This window comes from Pteronotus mesoamericanus, unplaced genomic scaffold (genome assembly GCF_021234165.1).
Source record: "Pteronotus mesoamericanus isolate MK-2021 breed Mesoamerican mustached bat unplaced genomic scaffold, CSHL_Meso_final contig_221, whole genome shotgun sequence".
Classification (NCBI taxonomy): Eukaryota; Metazoa; Chordata; class Mammalia; order Chiroptera; family Mormoopidae; genus Pteronotus; species Pteronotus mesoamericanus.
The window spans coordinates 11,864,944-11,885,428 of record NW_026555092.1 but is presented as its reverse complement, the minus strand read 5'-3'; the positions used below and the strand labels follow the sequence as shown (position 1 = coordinate 11,885,428).

General features: G+C 39.4%; 1 protein-coding gene across 2 annotated transcripts in view; it reads left to right on the top strand.

The window, feature by feature from the left end:
• The first annotated feature begins 5,667 nt into the window (after positions 1-5,667).
• The window catches only part of PSMB2 (proteasome 20S subunit beta 2), a 69,370-nt gene continuing 54,552 nt past the window's right edge, over positions 5,668-20,485 (top strand). The window contains exons 1-3 of one of the 2 annotated variants that reach the window (XM_054571962.1): positions 5,668-5,881; positions 10,390-10,512; positions 12,256-12,326. In XM_054571962.1, the coding sequence (XP_054427937.1) occupies positions 5,791-5,881; positions 10,390-10,512; positions 12,256-12,326 (285 nt within the window). In that variant the 5' untranslated portion in view covers positions 5,668-5,790. The remainder of the gene's footprint in view (positions 5,882-10,389; positions 10,513-12,255; positions 12,327-20,485) is intronic. The other variant, XM_054571961.1, reaches the window with a different exon arrangement.

Genomic DNA, 20,485 nt, shown 5'->3' with positions numbered 1-20,485 from the left:
AAGCCTCAGTACCATCCCACTGTGTGGGGTGATCTTCTTCACACCTGCACCTTTCCATTTTGTCAGCCTGATGGGTTCTTAGCCAGTTGTTTTTATTTATCAAACATTTAGGCTGTGCTATGTGTTACTATGGATATAGTGCTAGTGCTATATTCTAAGCATTTTACAAATAATAATGCATATAATCTTTACAACAAGCCCATAAGGGAAGTACTATTAACCAATTTTATAGGTGGGGGACCTGAGGCACCAAGAAGTTAAGTAACACGACCAAAACCACACAGAGCTGATCTTCAAACTCAGGCCCTCTGGAACCAGAATCCGTGCTCTTAACTAGTATTCTCTGCTGCCTTTTCAGGTTTCAGAATTCAGCCTAAATGTGTCACCTCCTCTGGGAGCCTTCCTTGATGTCTTTCCTACATAGTTACTCTTTTCCTAATGCTCAGATCCCATAGCTTTTTGTTCGTTTGTCTATTTGTTCATTCATTCATTCATTCAGTATTCATGAAAATATATTCATTGAGCGCTTACCATAGCCCATGGTTTTATAGGCGCTGGGAATCTATCCATCTACAATAGTCTGTAGAATCCTATTTTAGAATTACTTGCTGACCTCTCTCTCCCCCTGTGGACTACTCCTTGAAGGTGTTGAACTTTGTAACTCCTTTAGAATCTTGCACAGAACCTGGCATGCACTTTGTCCTCAGTAAGTGTGTTTTGCAGAATTAAATGAATAGCTATCAAGAATAGTGATGACAGTAATCATAATGTCAACCATTCAGATGAGTCTGGTGTGCAACTGAGACAGTGTGGGCCAGGGGCCAGGTACATCATCACAGTCGAGCCTCAGGCCAGAAGGCTCCTGGAGAGATGACAAGTACCTTCTGCATGTAGACCAAACCGTTGTTGTCAGCGTGATTATTTCTGCTATTAGTGTTGGTGTTATGCTACAGCGTGGCAGGTGCCAGCAGAAAGCTGGGCTGCCACACTTCCTCATGGCAGGAAAAGCATCAGGGAAGCAAATGCTTTTAGAGGATGAGCAGCAAGGGGGACCAGGCTCAGGCGGGGCTTTCAGCCTGGGGTCTCAGCAGTCTAAACATCAGTTCTGGGTGGTTGGGCCATTTTACACTGGCATTTCCCTCCCGTCTCCGTGTGGATCAGAGAGTGGGGATGTAGCAGAGGAGTGCTATGGAGCAGCAACCACCAGACCAAAGAGCACTAATCAAGAGGACTCATCAGCTTTTTTTTTTTTTTAACATAAGAGCCTGAATGCATAATGGGGTAATTAACGGTGGGTTTCAGGTTAAAGTTGGATTTGGGGTGAGAATGGGAGGAGGACTGATAAGGCAGGGCTTAACATGGTCCTGAATTTCTTTCTAGTCCCAAGCCTTGGGAGGAGGCACACCACGCTTCCTGGTTCTGTATAATTTCCTTGGGAGCCAGAAGTCAGAAGGCACACGTGATACTCCCGATATCTGTGTAGAATCCTCCTAAGTCCTCTATGACTTTTCCTAAAGGACCTCAGAATCACTATCTTAAATGATCACAAGTTTCTTGGACCATTGGAATTCTCTAAAACTCATTGGATCCATTCCCCTGCCTCTGGGCAAGAGGTTAAGACAATTATAGATAGCACATAGCAATTGTTTGCCAGCAATGTGCTTGGTGTAGTCAGTTTCAGACAGTACAAGGCAACAACAGGTCTCTGATCATGGGTCATTTCAAGTCCACTGGGGCTGAGCCAGCTAATGTGAGACCTACAGGCACAGTTGCGCTTTTGGTCATCAGCAGATGTGACAGCTCTGGGCACTGGGGGTAATGCAAGGAGCAGGAAGGTATCATTTGTCTAACAGTCTCTGGGATGCTAGAGCCTGCTGCCGAAAGCACCAGACAGCCCTGGCGTTTGTGTTTTAGGCCAGCTACACACCCCATGGATGATGGGGAGTCAGGGAATGGGGGATTTTCTAAGGGGAAGTTTTCCTTTCCAGATGGAGAAACTAAAGGCTGGAGTGCAAGACCCAGCCACAGAGTTTGCTCATTTTCTGAGCCCCAGTTTTGGTAACCTCTTCCCCGGAGTGGCTCCTTTCTAAAGCCTTCTGATTGAAATCCAAACTTCTTTTTCCTAGTTCAGTAGTGGGAAAGCGAGAGAGAAAATTTGAAATTTGAGAAGGTTATTATCTGTCCTGGATCTTTTTCTCTACTTCTGCTTCTATCACCTCAGGTACCTTGGGGCAGGAAGGATATTGCCTTTCGGGGTGTTCATTCCAAATCAGCACAGTTTACACATATGTACTGTAATTACACCATCCCTCACCTTCTTTCCTTCCCTGCCTCTCCACTTGAGGTTTTGCTGGGCTGTCTGTCTTTCCCCTTCTACACTTTTCATTTGGTACCCGGAGTTATGTCCGGCCTAATTCTCCTCTGGCTCAGCCTCTCCTCTACTGAACTTTTTTCTGGTACAGCCCTGGTAAATCTACCTTCCACAGTAGTGGATAGTTTTGGTGGACAGTTCTTACTGAGCATTGGTTGCTCCTTTGCATAGCTACTGGACAGTTAGTAATACTAACAACAATAATATCATTTATTAAATGCACACTGTATGATCTTGGATAGAGACTAGCTTTAGACTGATCCATGGGAAAACTCTAGAAGAACAAACGATCCCATTTTAAGGTAAGGGAATTGACATTTTACCATGTCAATCAGTCATTGGCTGGGGGTGGGTATAGGTGCACAGCTTCCCAGGCAAGCATACCTCCCTTGTAGTTCAGAGAAATTCTTTGGTGAAAGAAACAATTATGAGTTATTGACCAGTATTTATAGCAGCTGGGGGATAGCAGCTATTGCAGGTATGTAAAAGGGATATGGGCAAGACATCACCTGTATCCAATGCATTAACATTCCTGAATATTTAGGGGTGAGTCCCTGATCTCCAGTTTAACACTGTCTCAAACTTATTGTCTAAGCTCACAGGGTCTTGTGAGGAGTGGGCTGTGCTGATGCCACCATGTCAAGCTTGAGCTTGGGAGCCTTGACAAAGCTGGTAGCATCCTGTATTTTGGCCATGTTCCTTAGATACACTACAGTCATTCTTTAGGATCCTTTCAAATTCCCCAGGTTTCATGAAGGATTAGGACATGGTTCCTTATACTCACAAAACCAACCAAAACAAATACAAAGCAAATCTCTTCTGAATGTCCCTTTTATAAATAAGGAAACTGAGGTTTAATGAATTTTATATCAAGGTTGGAAAAGGTAGAGCTGGAACCAGAGTTAGGTGTTGATCTGCAGGCCTCCTATTGTTACATTAGGGATCAGCAAACTATAGCTCATAGGTGAAATCTATCTCTCTCCTCCTCCCTCACCTGCTTTTGTTTTATTAGAACATAGCAATGGTAACTTGTTTATGTATTGGATATGGTTGCTTTTTCACTAGAATGGTGTCATTGAGTAGTTGTGACAGACACTGCATGGCCTAAAAAGCCAAAATATGGCCCTTTACAGAAAAAGTTGGCTGTATCATGCTGTTACTGGAACCCCCACAGATTTTTTTTTTATTCTAAGACTCAATTATTTTAAGACTTCAAGTGGAAGAGGAATTCTCCCTGACTCCTAGTGAGATATCACAAGAGGGTCTTGAAAATCCATTTTCTTCTATATTAACAAGAAGTTAAGAGAATCTCTGGTGTGACTTAGTTAGAGGGGATTTCAAAAAAGTCCTAAAGAAGAAGAGAGAAGAACCAACGTAAAAGATCCTCAGGTCCTTTTTAAAAGACCCACGGCTCTTCCAATTCAGAATTCTGCAGCCCTTGTGAATGACTGAATGAATATTGGTAAGTATGAAGGGGAAAAGGGCTGGAAGGATCCAGTTACCTTTGGTGGAAGGAGAGGTATTTAGTTGTTCACTTCTGTGCTATTTGGGTGTGTGTAGAGTATAACTATGTACTATTTGCAATTAAAAAACATACACACAATAACAGAGAAAGAGGGAGAAAGACAGAAGCTTGAGAGACTTCTTTCCCAGTGGTGTTTAAGAACAGGATTTCTAAGATGATGGATGTATCTATGTTCACAGTGGGATGGTTGACTTAATGACCTCCCTGCCCCAGGCATCCATCCTGTGATAGATGGGCTGTCCCACGCTCCTCGGGGTCTATGTTCCTTCATGGGCAGGGAGCTGGAAGAAACAGTCAGAATAGAGTAAGGACTGCAAATTTCTGCAGAAGCAAATGAATTGTATAGTTGTATTTGAGAGATAATTGCAACTGTGTTGGAAGCTAGTAGGGCTAGTATGAAGACTGAATTGTGAATGTCAGATACTAATCATGGAATATTTCAGCTTTTTTTTCAGAATGGATGTCAGATATAAAGAGTTGGCTGTGCATTTTCTTTTTTAAAAAATGAGTAACTCATGAGCATTTTAAAACATTCAAGCAATACAGATGTGTATAAAATAAAAAGTGAAAGCTCTCCCTTGCAATCACTCTTACCAGAGGTAACAACTGCATATAATTTGAGGATAGAACATCTATAAATATATCTTTTCCATTCATATTCATATATATATATGTGGGGTTTTAAAAATGGCATCATGCTACACATAGGAATGCATTTTCATTTTCACATTTTATACCGGTATCTGGGCCACATGGAATATATAGGTATATTTAGATGGATTTTATTCTTTTTAATAGCTGCGTAATATTTCATTGCATAAGTATACAAAAGTTATATAACAATTTCTTACTGACATTTCAGTTGGTCCCTACCACCCTTTTTTTGCTGTTGCTGTGCTGTATTGAATATCTCTGCATATAAATATTTGGGTATTTGTGCATACATTTAAGGCATGTATAAAATGTTATGTACATTTAAGTTTTTAATAGATATCCAGTTGTCCTCTATAAAAAGATTTTTATAATCTTACCAATAATTTATAGTTCCTCAGAGTTTCTTATTTCTCATATTCCTACTTACCATCGAGGTTGCAGATCTTTTCACGTTTCTTGGTTACTTGTGTGGCTTCTTTTGTGAATTGCTATTTAAAAATTATGTTATCTTTCCTCCATTGATTTGTAAGAATGACTTTTAAGTTGCAGATATTAACTACTTTATATATTGAAACACATTCTCAATTTATATCTATGTTCGAACATTATAATGACTTTTATCATATATTTTCCTGTGTTTCTGGTTCCCTGTCAAGCTTAGAAATATATAGCTCTTCCAAAGATTATCAAATTATTCTTTTTCCTCCATTATTTTTATGATTATAGTCGTCGTGCCTATATCTTTAACTCAACCATATTTTATTTTTGTGAAACAACCTAAAAGGGCTCCTGTCAAGTTTATTTTTCTTCAATCTCTAGGGAAAAGGTTTGAGGAGTTACTTTACGGAACAACAGCCATCTACGATCACACGCCTTTTTGCCATTCACATGTGCTTGACACTTTACGTACAGTGTGTGTTTATCTTCACGCGACTTTGAAGCGCTCCATTTATAGGTAAAGAAACTGGGCAGCACAAAACAGGCGACGTCTGTTCCAGCCCGTATTACAATGCCCCTCACGGCGCCAGCCAAGATGCAAACTCAATTTCAGAGACCGATCCCACGCCCACTTTCTAACGTCTCGCGACGCTTTACGTCATCAGGGAGCGCCGGCGGCTGCGGCAGTCGCGCGGCCTGCGTAGAGCGCAGCTGCGGTCGGCAGTGCTGTCTCACCGGTGAGGTAGTTACGTGGAGGACTCCCGCGCCCCGTCGAGCCAGCAGCCCCAGGCCTCTCACCAGCATGGAGTACCTCATCGGCATCCAGGGCCCCGACTTTGTCCTTGTCGCCTCCGACCGGGTGGCCGCTTCCAGTATCGTCCAGATGAAGGACGGTGAGAGGAAGCTGGGGTGGCCCTGCTGGGCCTGGGTGTAGGGACCACCGGGAGAAAGCTCGTGGGGGCTGGGTGAACACCTGGGAGGCCCGGGAGGCGGAACAAGCCTGCCCTGATCCGCACTTGCTTATTTACAATTAGGAGACTGGCAGACAGGCGTGGGGCCTTAACGTTCGCTCCTCCCAGGCCTCCCTGGTCAGTGCTCAACTCTGGCCTTAGCGCAACCCGTTCTGGGTGAGAGTTGCCGAGGGGATTTCAGTTTTTAAGTGTTTAGGCACCTACCAAGCACCAGGCACCCTAGACCCAGAATCTCTGATGACTTTCCTGATGTCGCTCGTAACTAATGAGGTTAGTTTGCTGGCAGCATAAGGTGGGATCCTGGGAGGAGTGAGACTGTGCAACTGGGAACTTGGCATTTCCCTTCCGCTGCCTGTATCCTCCTTTGTCTCAGCTCTGATCCTCCGTTTCCAGTTTTCCAGGGCACTGGCTATCAGGTTTTTCTTGTATGTAGGTAGTTGGTGGTATTTGGAGACTAGAGCCCTTCTACTTAATTTGCTTTATGACTTCGTGTAAGTTATTTCACAGTGCCCCGATTTCCTTATCTGTTAAATCTGGGAGCATTTGAGATCTTGCTTCTTGGCAATTGCTGTCAGTTTGGCTCAAATACACTCATAAAAATTCTCTCAAAAGAAAATCAGTTAAATCACAAGCTTGTTGGGAGGATTGAGTGAAAAAGTTTTGTACAGATGCTTAGCCCGGTTACAAGTACTTAAGTAATAATACCAAACACTTGTATGTCAGGTGTTGTTTTAAGCCATTTACATTAATCCTTTTAACCTTGTGAGATAAGCACTATTATATCATCACTTTACAAATGTTCGTTTTGAGGCATAGAGGTTCAGAAACTTTCTAAGACCACAAGTGGGAGAACCCAGGTTTGAATCTATGCAGTTTGACTCCGCATCTTTTGCCCGTAACTACTATAAATACTGTCTCCCTTTAGTCATGATTGACCAAAGACATGTTGCTGTTGGAAAAGTATTATGCTTTGACTCAGGTGATTTAATGCTCACTTCACAAATAGATTTTGGGCACCTCTGTGCCATTTATAGTGCTAGGTACTGAAGGGATGCGAAGAGGAATAACATGTGGCCTGTATCTTGAAAGCAGTTACAGTTTAGCCCTGGCTGGTGTGGCTCAGTGGATTGAGTGCCAGGCTGTGAATCAAAATGCTGCTGGTTCGAACCCCAGTCAGAGCACATGCCTGGGTTGTAGGCCAGGTACCCGGTTGGTGGTGTGCGAGAAGCGACCGATCAATGTATTGCTTGCACATTGATGTCTCCCTCCCTTTCTCCTCTCCTTCCCCTCTCTCTCTCTAAAAATAGATAAAATCGTTTTTAAAAAAGTTACAGTTTAACAAAGGACTCAGTTATGTGTACAGATGATTATAGGATACAAAAAGTATGCTGCCTAAGAAAAGTACAATCGAACTTCTGAGGTAGTGCAGAGATAGAAGAGATTGTTTTTACATAATCCAGAGGAAGAAGAAATTCTTTCTGGTTGTAGAGATTAGGGAAACCTTTGAGGGCAGATAATAGTTTCTCTTTGGTTTAAAGAAGGAACAATTATTAAGTCTGGGGTTTTGTTTAGTATGTGAACAAAGGGAAAAAGTGTCCACCACTGCTTTTGTAAGTGACAGGCATTTGGTTGTCAAACTGTCGTCACTTGGGGATACAGAAAGAACTCTGAGGGACTCTGCTTGATTTTTGTTCTTGCTGAAGAAGGAGAGACCTAAAAGTGGTTTGTTAAACATCAAGTCAAATTACTATATGAAACTGCATAATTATTTTCTATTTGTAAAGCGTGCTTTGCAAAGGAGTAAATTTGTTTTGAGAGTAGACCTCTTCCTTATTTTGACTACTAAGACCTTTGGCATGTGAGTGATTTAGCATGAAGTAGTGCCTAAGTAGAGCAGTAACTGAATCAGCACCTTTAGAGGTTTCTGTTTCATGTATGTTAAATCACTTTGAGAAGCAGAATGTGTTTTAACTCTACTTATGTACACAGTACTTTTAGGTGTTATAGAGGATGCACTGTATTAGATGTGATCCATAGAGTGGTTAAGACTTAAAAAAACAAGGAAATAAATACTACAAGATGATTTTGTATTGTACAAGCACTATCACTAGTAAGTATTAGGTTAGTTTTAAATTGCCGATTTTGGGAGGAAGTCCTAGAGGTAGTCAGAGAAAAGAAAGATTACTGTGGTGTGGGAGAAAAATGAATTTGAGTTAGTTCTTGAAAAGTGTTTGGAAATAATCGCAGTCAAGTCACTGTCTAATTTTCCCTATAGTCTTTTGTGGTATAAAAATTTTTGTGCTGGGAGCTTTGGAATTAATTGCATGAGGACTTTTTTTCTACCTTTCATTTCCTGAAGGAACTTGGATGGGCAAGAATGAGTGATCTTTTGGGATTACTTTGCATTCTCCAGGTATAAAATGAGAATGATATTTCCAATCATTTTGGGAGATTTGTCACTTTGTAAGATATTTTGATGCTTTAGAGAAGATAGTCTCCCAGAGATTACTTGCTTATTAAAGTGGCCCAGGTCTTCAGTTTGGTTATGTGTCACATTTCACCTCTCTCTCTTGGCCTATATAGTGTTAAGAGTACTCCAACCCACACGGGATGTCTTTTTTTTCCCCTCTAAATGTCTACAGCATATATAATCTGAACAACATTGTGTAACACTGAATCTAATAATATTTTACATGTACAGTTTTCCCACCTATGAGATAGGTAGCAGTAAGTGATAGTATTACCATTTTATATGCTTGGAAATGGGGGCTCAGAGAGGGCACATCATTTGTCCAAACTCAGTGCTGAGCCCAGATTATAACTGAAGTTGATTGGGTTCTAGTCTAGTTGCCTTTCCACAGAATTGTACATTGATGTTATTTTGTCGTCCATTTGTTTCATGTACGCGGACCTTGTAAATTCTTTAAGGATCAGAAATTCCCTAGAGCTACTTAGGCAGTTTCCTGTACAACTCGGGGAGCTGCTGGCATCTATTCACTTTTGTTTTTATCTCCCTCCTCACTACCCACTGGACATGCACTAGATGTTTAAAAAACAGTTTTGGCCTTGTATTAAGTTCATTTCAGAGTTGAACAACTTGAGTATTTTAGCATTTCTTCTAAATATGATATAAATTCTGTGTAAACAAGCTTTCCCCCCAGAAAACAAGAACAGCTTTTTTTCCTCATTTTGAAAATAATACAGACTTACTAAGTAATGTTTTCTTACAATAATGACACATACTAAGTATAGACATTTTAGGAAATAACTGATAAGCAAAAAAATTGCTCATGCTTTTGTCACTGGCAAGCACTTAGGTGCCTTTGGCATCTAATACTCTTACAGTCCTTTTTCTTTGCATAGATAATAGGTGCTATAGGTGAAATTTTTTTCTGTTTTAAACAAGTTTGCAAACTAACAGTCTTTAAATCTCCTCTAGTCTATAACTAATGAAAATGTTTGTTGAGGAGTTTGAAGTCAATTTGATACTACCTACACGGACGGTGTGTTTAGGTGTGTTTAGGTGTGTTTAAAGGCTAAGCCATATTACTGGTGTCCACAACTCTCAAACACTTACAAAGTATTTGATTGTAGCATTTTGTTCTTTAAATCAGATGAAGAGATTTTGACATTTCAGAAGCTTTCAAACAGGAAACATGTCTCCCAGGGAAGAGTATTCGGCACTATTTGAAAAATGAAAAGTGAAAGTGAGAGTAAGATAGGGAGATCTGAAACTGCAGGCTGAATATGGAGAACGGCACTGCGGCACTAATTGCTAGCTGAATATTTATCTGTATAATCTGAGGGAATCTGGTTCAGCTAGATAAGATTAGAGTATTGGGATTTTGAGGTATTTTTAAGTAGCTTAGCGTTGCAATATTATTTAGAATTTTTGTTTTGGCAATCATTTAAATTTTCTCTTTGCTTTGGAAATGGAGGTGGTTTACTTTTTAAGGTGACTTATATTTTCAGTTTATTCTTTTCTTGAGATGGCACCTTAATTTTCATTGTAACACCAGTCCTTTTCCTATATGCTTTTGTATATGTATAAATATAATGACTAACATTTGTATTTGTAGAGACATTTCAGGACTTTATAATTATGAGCCTACAGATAATGGCCTTTGGCTTAGTCCTTTTAGTTTCTTTGATTGGTTCTGTTTTATGCATTTCAAATGCCTTAAATGTTTTTAATTGTATTTTTCAATTGTCAGCCTTCATATAGTCTCCAACTGAAACTGACATTAAATATGTTGATGGTTGTAACATGGAGCGGGAAAGAGTAATTAATACAGTTGCCCATTAAAGTCTTCTGAAAACAGTGATTAGTCAAATTATTCAGTGTAGTAATTGGTAAATATTTATGGTTACTTAAATAATAGTAACTTTCTGATAAGGTAGTTTCTAATACTGTGTTTTTCTTTGAGCAGATCATGACAAGATGTTTAAGATGAGTGAAAAAATCTTACTGCTGTGTGTTGGAGAGGCTGGAGACACTGTGCAGTTTGCAGAATATATTCAGAAAAATGTGCAACTTTATAAGATGCGAAATGGTGGGTAACACTTAGGGTGTAGCTTTGGTTGGTTTGTTTTTAACTTTGTACTGAAAAAGAATATTCTCTACTGGCAGTTCTACACATGAGCACACCAATATGCTCATATTTTTATTTGAGTCTTCCTGTTCTTGAAACCTTACCTAGACTCCTTTTCTGATGTAGAGATTTTCTAAAAAAATTTCTAAAAAAAGTATAACACTGATACTTGAGATAAAACTAACACGATCTTGGAGATGGGCATGGTAATATCAGACTTTTCAAGTAAGATATTTCAGAGGATGTGATTTGAGCTGAAATATATCTGAATTTCAGTGTTAAAAGACCTAAGTTAAACTTGGTTTTACTATTCTGTATGTTACTAGTCTCTTATCCTCTCTGGGCCTTTTATTTTCCTTATCTCTAAAATGGAATTAAAATATTAGAATAATATGTATGAAAATGCTTTGTAAACTTAAAGCTTTGTGTAATTGTAGTAAAAGGAGATTTACTATGTCATAAAAAGGTTCTGCTTTGCCTTTTCAGTAGGTTCTTGTCTAGGAAGATAATTAGGTTAAAATTGCCCTTTAAACCCCTTAAATTACCTGTCAAATAGTTTTGTATATGCAACCTTACATAATAATTCTTATGCATATTACAATTTAAGAACTAAGCTAAAATAAGGGAAAGAGAAAAATCTATATGCAGATGGTCAGGCCTCAGACTTTCCTGCCTTTAAGATAACCGTCAAATCCTTAATTGTGTTTAGGAGATTCCAAGGAGAATTGCAAGTATTTCTGCTTGTCTAGAATTGCTTCTATTGTGATTTAATATGTACTAATAGACCTGTTGTGAGAATGAAATTCATTAATACATGTGAGAACACCTAGTATAGACCCTGAAACATAACTGTTCAATAAATATTTGTTAGAATTTTAATCTAAATCTTACCTGATATGACACTGGTGTTAAAAATGTTGTAGAGAATAACATCTTCATGCTGTCTTTCCAAGCTGACATTTCCTGTGTGGGTCCGCTGAGTTGTTGGTCATCTTGTCTCTTTTGGTACTAGTGCCATTTTACTAGAGGTTAAATTTCAGAGTGAGTGCACTGTTAAATGCACACCTGATGCCATTTCTCTGGCTGTACTTTTTTGGCATTCAGCCTGTTTTTAAAGTTTTATGCTTGAGATACTCTTTAAAAATGTTGTAGATAGTGATAGAGACATTTTCCCCACTGTGGCTTATACTTCTAAAAACCATATTATAGTTCTTAATAAACTTGTTTAAAAAAGAAAATCTTCTAAAGTGTAACTCTGAGGCTCTTCTAACTCCCAGCCTCTCTTTCCCCAATATCTTTTAAAAATAAACTAAAAGAAATTGGCATCTCAAGACCTCTTTCTTGTTTTTTTCCCCCCCAACACCTGTGTATTTGTATTTCTTTCCTTCTACAGAGGAAACCAGTCTGTTGATGAATAAATAGCGTAAGCAAGGTTGTTAATTTGATTTCACCATAGAATAGTTAAATCTCACCTTGGTTTTGTTTTGTTGCCAGGAGTCACTGTCAGTACTAACCAGCTGTTTCACAACTGTTAGATGAGGAAAGGGACAAGATGAAAGATTGTACTCCTTATTGTGTGTACTTGAGTGTACTCTTGAGTGTACAAAGGGTGGTAGACTGCAAGAATAGGAATAGCAGAAAAATTGGGAGTGCTGTTATTCCTTCTGCTTTACTTTAAGTATGACCGTTTATCTCTTGTACCAGGTTATGAATTGTCTCCCACAGCAGCAGCTAATTTCACACGTCGAAACCTGGCTGACTATCTTCGGAGTCGGGTAAGTAATATAGCAGGCAGCCTTGGGTAAGGGCAGAAAAACGTTCTGTGCTTCTTTTATATTCCATTATACATGAGTGGCATTTTTGCCATTTTTCGGCCTACCTGAGCCCTTCCCATTGCTACTCGGTCATTATTTAGTTTCTTTGGATTTGTTTTCTCTTTCCACATGGTTACCATTTAAAACCCAGAAGGCAAATGTAGCCCAGAAAATTTGAAGCGGCAACACCGACATGAAGGCCTGTGATAGCCTTTAAAAATTATTTTCAGAGTGTTTTCATAGCAAATCATATTTCTTAATTCCTGTGGTAGAAGATCCCCACATTAGTGGTGAAATCTTAAAAATAATAATGGAAATTTCATCTTGAGGTTACCTGTGTCTTTCTATGACTCTTCTTGTCAAAGCACACAGAACTGTTCCTCCTCACTTATTCTGGCCTTGTGGCTCTCTTAGAGCTGTCTTTGTTCCATCAACAGCATGTTAAAAGATGCAACATTAAATTAGGGATTGAATGTGTTAAAGATTGCAGGAAGTGCCAAGAAAGTTCATGTGGTAGCTAAAGGTGTGTGTTACCCCTTTCCCGTAGGACTCTGTAAATGGAGCCTCATCATGTGACCTTTCCCCCATGCCTGTTTACTCATCTGTGAAATCAAGATCACTTCCTAACCCCACAGGAGTGCTAGGGAAATGAATGCTTGTAAACCGTAATATTTAACATTCATATGACTTATGCCCAAAGCATTTTGCCTAATAATTTAATCTACTCACTATTCCACTGAGATATATAGTGGTTAATTCTCTATCACTGGTATGGAATGAAAGGCACCAAGTGGCAAAGGGACTAGCTCCAGGTCCCATAGCACGCCAGGCAAAGCTACACTGATGGTGCCATAATTACTTGACTGTTCTGCCTTACATCAGCCCCTTGGTTTTTCAGTAGGGTTTCTAGAATACTGGTGATGGTTGTATATATATATATATATTTTTTTTTTAACTATGGTTTTAGCTTCATCTGCACTTGCTTAAGCTGAGTTATGATAGAAATCTGAACATGTATAGGTAGTTTTTTTTTTAAAGTTATTATAGATCTTTAAAGCATTTTATTCTCTAGTGCCTAATAATACTGGATTGAGAACTTCTGTGTAAATAGAATCTCTTCTTCTCAGCACTAACATTGACCAAGGGGCTTGTGCAATATCATGAAGTTTAAAGAGAAGCCAGAGACATGATGGACAAATTTACATACTTTGTTTTATCCGAGTAAAAGCTCAATGGCCTTTTCTTCTTCACTCCTTCATGAGAGAGGAAAATGGGTCAGATATGAACTGTCTTGCTACTCAGAAGTCCCTATGGAATTCAGTAAAGATTATGCTGTGGCTCTCTGTGTCAAGTATTCCTCTGACATGTCAGGCAGAACTGGAATAAGAATTCCAGCTTTGGGCACAATAAATACTTTTTCATAAATGCTGCACATTAAGTGAATTAAGCTCCTTTTAGAATTAAGACAAGAGTGGTGATGTGCTTCATGCAAATGCAGTGAATCCAGTTAATCTTTTTGCAGAATTGTTTGAAGTCTTAAATAACTATCCCATATAGACAGTGACATGGGACTCTAGTAAATGTTGACTGTCTCTGCCTTGTGTTTCTAGGTCTAATCCCTGCGCCCCTACTCTTTTATCAAAATACATTATTCTAAAATATGAATTTACATTTTAGTCATTCTGGGGAGAAAGGTGATGAAAGTTTTTCAGTCTTCCTGATAAGTGCAAAGTCACTAAATTTGGTACATTTATGCAGTCACACCAGCTAGGACATGAGATTTATTTAGGATTAGCATGCATAACTTTAGTTCTGTAGCTCAAATTGTTTGATTTCCAGTTAGCTGTGTGTATGCAGATTGTGTTTGGTGGTGGTATTTGGTTGAAAGGATATTTATTTATTGCAGAGTACATAATTTTATGTAAACTTCTTTCAAATGAAGGTAGGTTGGCGTGGTGGTTATGTACAGTTTTCTGGAATTAGACTGCCTGGTTTTAAATCTTTCCTCACTGCTTGGCAGCTGTGTGTCTTTGGACCTCTTCTCAGCTTAATTCTCCTACTTCAAAATAATAACACCTACTTCATAGAATTATTATAAAGATTAAATGAGGTAATCATGCAGAGCTGTCAGTGTAGTGTATACTATGTACAACTAATTAATAAATCACTTGTTTTTATGCTCCTGTTGCTGATTCTTATGCTGGTGAAGAATCAATTTAATAGCTATGTTTGTTCCCTATAGGAGATTCTTTGTTATGCTATTTTAGTTGAATGGATTTGCTAGTAAAGAGAGTGATATAAGAAATTACTGATACTGATAAGGAAAATATAAATGAACCAACATTGATCATCTGTTACATGGTAGGCTTTGTTCTAGATTGACGCAGTCCAGTGTGGTAGCCACTAGTCAGTCATATGAGGTTATTTAAATTTGAAATAATTAAAGTTAAATGAAATTTAAAATTCATTTCCTTGGTGAGGGTCTCCTGGACTTTGAATGAAAGGTAAAATTTTGTTTCTGTAAAAAAATTGGCTTCCCTCTGTTATGTTAGCCACTTTTCAAGTGCCCGATAGCCACATGTAGCTAATGGCTCTCATATTGGACATTGAAGATACGGAACATTTTTATCATCATTCTCTTAGGGCTATTCTAGATAACTATGTATGTGACCTTATTTAATGCTTATTATGACACCATAAAATGAATGTTATTCCCATTTTACTTACAAGGATACTAAGACTAGCTGATAGAGAGGTTAAGTATTTCTCTTATGTGGCTAAGTATACCAAAGACACATATATAGCCTGTAAAAGGCTGAGGTGAGGGCCTAGCTTCAAATACTGTACTCTTTTATACTTTCTTTTATATTATATTCCTTAGTAGACTAATATACAAGTATGTTTGTGCATTTGGGAAAGCATGAAATGTTCAGTTCTATTAAAATGCCAAACTCTCCACATAGAATTACATAGAGAGGGTATAAATATGTGCCCATTGTAGGTGTTTAATAAATTTGCCGAATTAATGTCATCCAATTAGTCGACATGTACCACTGCAAATGTTATTGTGCATTAATACACTGGAAGGGAATTTTATTAATGTGTTCTTAATGAATGGACGTTACTTCTCCATGTAATAATTAAAGATATGAGATCAACAGGAAGCGATAAAAAAGGCATAGATTGGGGAGGGTGATCAGGAGCCTTCAGTTTAGTTTTTAATTTAAATGCATGTGTACATTTAAGTTGGTCTGCTCCTGGTTAGAACTCAAAGAGTAGGAAAAAAGGGCTTATTAGGTTTTTGACTCCTCAATTTTGAATGTTCATGAAGCTTTTTTGAGCACGGGTTTTAAAGGCAAATATACCAGTTCCAATCTCTTCTCTGATATGTACTGTTTGTATGATCTTGAATAATTATGTTTGCTGAGCCTCACTGTTTTAATCTGTTAAGAAGGAGGGAGCAATCAAATGTGACAAATTATGAGAACTGAGAATTAACCATTGGTTTAATCAAGTCTATTTGGAATGAGTGAATGATACCTCCTTGGAAAATAGTATGTATTTAGTAAGTGACTACATCATTTAGAAACTGCTTTTGGATTTTTAACAGTGGTATTTTGAGAATTTTGTGATTTACAGGTATAGTTCGCATGAGGCGTGTTTAAATTGTCCTTATGATTTGATTAATGGGCTATAAAAGGGAGAGTGATAAGCAACATGGCTATTTCTTGCTTGAAGTGAATTACGCGGCACATTTGGTGTAGTCCATCTGATGTCCTGAGATTTTCTGTTAGAATCTGCCAAGGTTTCTGTTTTACGTACATGGAGACTGAAACATGAACCCGTGAAATCTGATATCCTTGGGATATGTCGAGTTTGTGGCAAGGCTTAGAGCAGCAATTTTCAACCTTGTTCATCTCATGGCACACATAAACTAATTAATAAAATTCTCTGGCACACCAAAAAATATATATTTTGCTGATCTGACAAAAGGCTAGGTATAATTTTGATTTGTTCATACAGGACAGCTGCTGTTGTGTTGACTGTCGTCATTTTTTTAATTTGACAACTAAGGGAAAAGAAGTCATTGCCCCTGACTAAATAGTCAGATATTGCATGTTTTAAAAATTCTGGCTGCTGCCCCGTGTGCCTCTAGGGCACACTGGTTGAAAATCGCTGGCTTAGAGCAGAGTGCTGGCCCCCGTGGTGTGGGATCTTCAGGGCTTTCCTAGTGCTACTGACTGGCCTGAGTATTTGCATAGTACTTTTTCAGAAGTGCTTGGTGAGCCTTTGGTAATTTGTCTTTTTATAGGGTTATATTTGTAAATGCTTAGGAAATAAGCAATAGAAATAATAAGTGGGGAAAATATATCCAACCTGGTAGAGTGGTTTTCAGACTATATACCATGAAGCTGCCGCAGGAAACTCACCAAGGAGGCCAGTGTGGTAAAACTTTAGCTCTACTTCATATAGATCAGCTCGGCTTTTATCTATTTCATATATTGGGATTCTGTTTATGATTTTATATGAAAAAGTGGCTTTACTGTCCCTTCCCACCAAAATGTTGAAAACTAGTGGCGCAGTTGAAAGAGCCCTGCTCTAGATTAGCACTGGCTTTCCTGCAAGCTAGAAGAAAACTTTGGGAGAAAGAAAGAATTTGATTGGATACTTTTTTATGATTTCTTCTGCCCCTTCCCCCAAACATTATGATTTAAAGATCTGCTGTCAAGACCATAAACAGACCTGAATTTATTTACCGTTTTAGTGAAAAGGAAAGAATATGTAGAGAAGAATTTTAAGTGATAGTCATTTCCAGAAGTGACCAGGACTTGTCCCAAGACTCGGGCCTGAATTTGAGTGTGTGTGGTTTAGTTAATAGGCATGTATAGTGTGCTCCTGTCCTAGAAGAATCCTGTTGCTTTGAACCTTCTGTGCTGACCACTAACTATTGTCCTCTTGCCTTTGGTGGCCGGCACAAAGACATCGTCTATTTATATTGGTATTAGTGAGGTCATGTGACTTTATGAACAGATGGCTCAGGTGAAACCTTGACTTTGCAGGTCTTGTCCCCTAAACACGGCCAACCATTTGTTACATGTGATTAAAATTTCACTAACAAGGGTAATTTCACATGCTGTTTGGCAAATGGGGTTAGCAGGATGTGACATGACACAGCACTGCCTTCTTCCTCCATGTGCCATCTCCCTTGAGGCCTTATCTCCCCTGCCCACCCCGTCTCACCCGTGCCCAGGCTTGCCTTCCAGCTCACCTGCTCCAGATGGGAGGCACAGTGGGAGGACACTGGCGAAGGCAGATGTGTTTATTTTCCGGAGACAAAAATGTTGTGCTGTCGCAGATGGCAGTGCCTTGGAGCAAATGGCAGCCTTTGACACTGCTGCCACACAGCCTGGGCATCTTGACAGACAGAGCTGGCTTACTCTTGGTGACAGGGAAATTGAAAAAAGAAAATCAAGATGTTCATCATAAACTCACAGAATTTACTATAAGGAGTGGTTCTTCTAGTCCTGGAGAGCAGTTTTCTTTCCCACCAGAGCGTAGTTTGCTAGTCAGCTACCTGGATTTTCACAACAGGCCAGAAGTTGTCTGTCTGTTCCTTTTTTTCATTTTTTGTCCCCTGGCCCTAGTAGGACATAAAGTAAAAACCAAAACCATATGGCCGCATGTAGGTGGACATTCAGTGGTATTGCAAAGCACATGTGCATCCCAGGTCACATCTCACCGGAGTCTCTTAGGGTTGGGGATGGGTCACGTCTGCCCCATTGGAGGTACTGTTCTGTTGTTAGTGGTCATTTTGATTATCCAAAGGCCCAGGGACAGATGTGCCTTGAAATTGAGATGCCTTAATTAAAATGACTATATTTTGTGCTTACAGTGTTTTTTGTTTTGTTTTGTTTTTTAACCAAAAAGAATCCTGACAGCTGCCCTTTTAAGCAGTTTGCTTATACTGTCATTAGGGCTTGACTAAGTCCATTAGAAAGACAAAGACTTAGATATTGAGTCATTATCCTTACTAGTGTCCTAAGAAAAAAATGGCTTAAGAAGATTGTCCTCTGAAAGTTACTGGCTTTATTAGGAAACCTTTTATTTCCTTCTTTTTAAAAAATATGTGATGTTTTTCCCAGCCCTAGTGCTGATAGAGTTAGGAGTTTGCAGGTGTAAAGTTCTCCCTCCTTCCCTTCCCCATCTCTCTCCAGGGGGTTGTATGTGAGAAGGTGTTGCTTTCTCACTCAGAGAGCATATATGTGCTACCCTGTTGGATGCCTGCTGTGAGCAGAGAGAACCCCTGTTCTGGCTGAATGGAATGAGGTTATTGGGTGGCTGTAGTTGTGCAACCCATAATGCCAAGTTTTCACTTAAAGCATCTTTCTTACCCATAATGAGGGTGGAGCAATATAGGTAATTGGTCTAAATTTGTATTCTTTTGAAACATGTCTTGAAAATTATGTGGTTTCCTATCAAGCTTTGGTTTAAGCCAGGAGCAGCAGAGCACTGTGTCTGCTTAGTCAATACGTGCTTTTATTTTCAAAATGTTTACCATTACAAGGGCCAGTTTACCCCAGCCTTTAAGATTGCTTTTCACCAGTGCCCTGGCCTGTGGGCATGCCCTCACACACTCACAGGCACAAATACACATATGCCCTGGCATCTGCATGCCTCTTTACCTGCTCCAGGGCCCAGGATTGTGCAGGGATACGAATCCAGGGGCTGATCCTAAAAACTCTGTGACATTTTCTTTATTCTCTTCTGGGAAAAAAAACATAGTTATGTAAAATAGAGGACAGCGTGATGCCTTTGGATGGGGAAAAAGTTGACTGTTCTGTCTCTTGACCTGGGAAGTAGTTCCATGCATAGTCACTTTATTCATTAAGCTGTACGTGTATATTATGCATTTTTATGTGTGTGTGTTATTTCACACACAAAAAAAGTTTAAGAAAATAAAAAGGAAGAGTAAAAGGGCAGGGAATCACAGCATTTTTTGAAAAACTTAAAAATGGAAAAAATAAGTTCATGGACTAATACTTGGCTGTAAAAAAGAAGAAAAAGCACCTTTTGCGACAGTGTGACTGGACCTGGAAATCATTATGCTGAGTGAAATAAGCCAGTCAGAGAAAGACAGATGCCATATGATCTCACTCATATGTGGAATCTAATCAGCAAAATAATTTAACCAGCAAAATAGAAACAGAGCATTGATGCATAGAACAGACTGGCAGCTATCAGAGGGGCGGGGGGTTGCGTGGCTGGGTGAAAGAATGTGAAGGGGTTAAGCAAAAAATATACATATATGACACACAGACACAGACAACAGCATGGTGATAGCCAGAGGGAAAGGGGATTGGGGGGAAGTGGAAGTGGGCAAAGGGGGGCTGGGGGTAAATGGGGGTGGAAAGAGACCTGACGTGGGGCGGTGGACACACAATGCAGAATGCAGGTGATGTTCTGTTGAGTTGTACACTTGAAACCTGTATCATTTTATTAACCAATGTCACCCTCATGTATCCAATGAAATAAAAATAGGAAATTCAATTAAAGAAAAGAAAGTTAACACTTAAAGTTCAGATTTACCATTACTTTCGAGTGTAGACAGTAGAGCAAATAGAATGAACTAGACTGGAAAGAAAAAGGAAAGGGAGAGGAAATAATAAAAATGTCTGATTCTTTTTAAACTGAAATAAGCCACCAGAAGTTCCACAGGTGCGGATACTCATTCATTCAGCAAACCGACAGACTGCATTTTCTTCAGGGCTGAGGGAAGAGGCGCAGCAGTGTGTGCCTTCCGAGGGGCACACAGAGAAGTGAAACAGTCAGGCACGCTGCAGAGGGACAGGGGCTGCGGCAGCCATACAGATAGGGAGCTGTTGTGTGAACAGAGCCCGACCTCAGCCTTGAAGGACCAGCGGCCATTAGGGCAAAGATGAAACGAAAGGGAAAACTGGAAGTGCAGACAAAGGAGTAATGTTAGGTTAGACACAGTGGTTTTCTACTGATGTTCAGGGCAGGAACAAATAGTTCTTCTTTGAGCCTCCTACTCCTCTAATTTTTTATCTGCTTTAACTGGTGGGGTACTGAATACAAATTGGGGCTCTACTGATTGAATA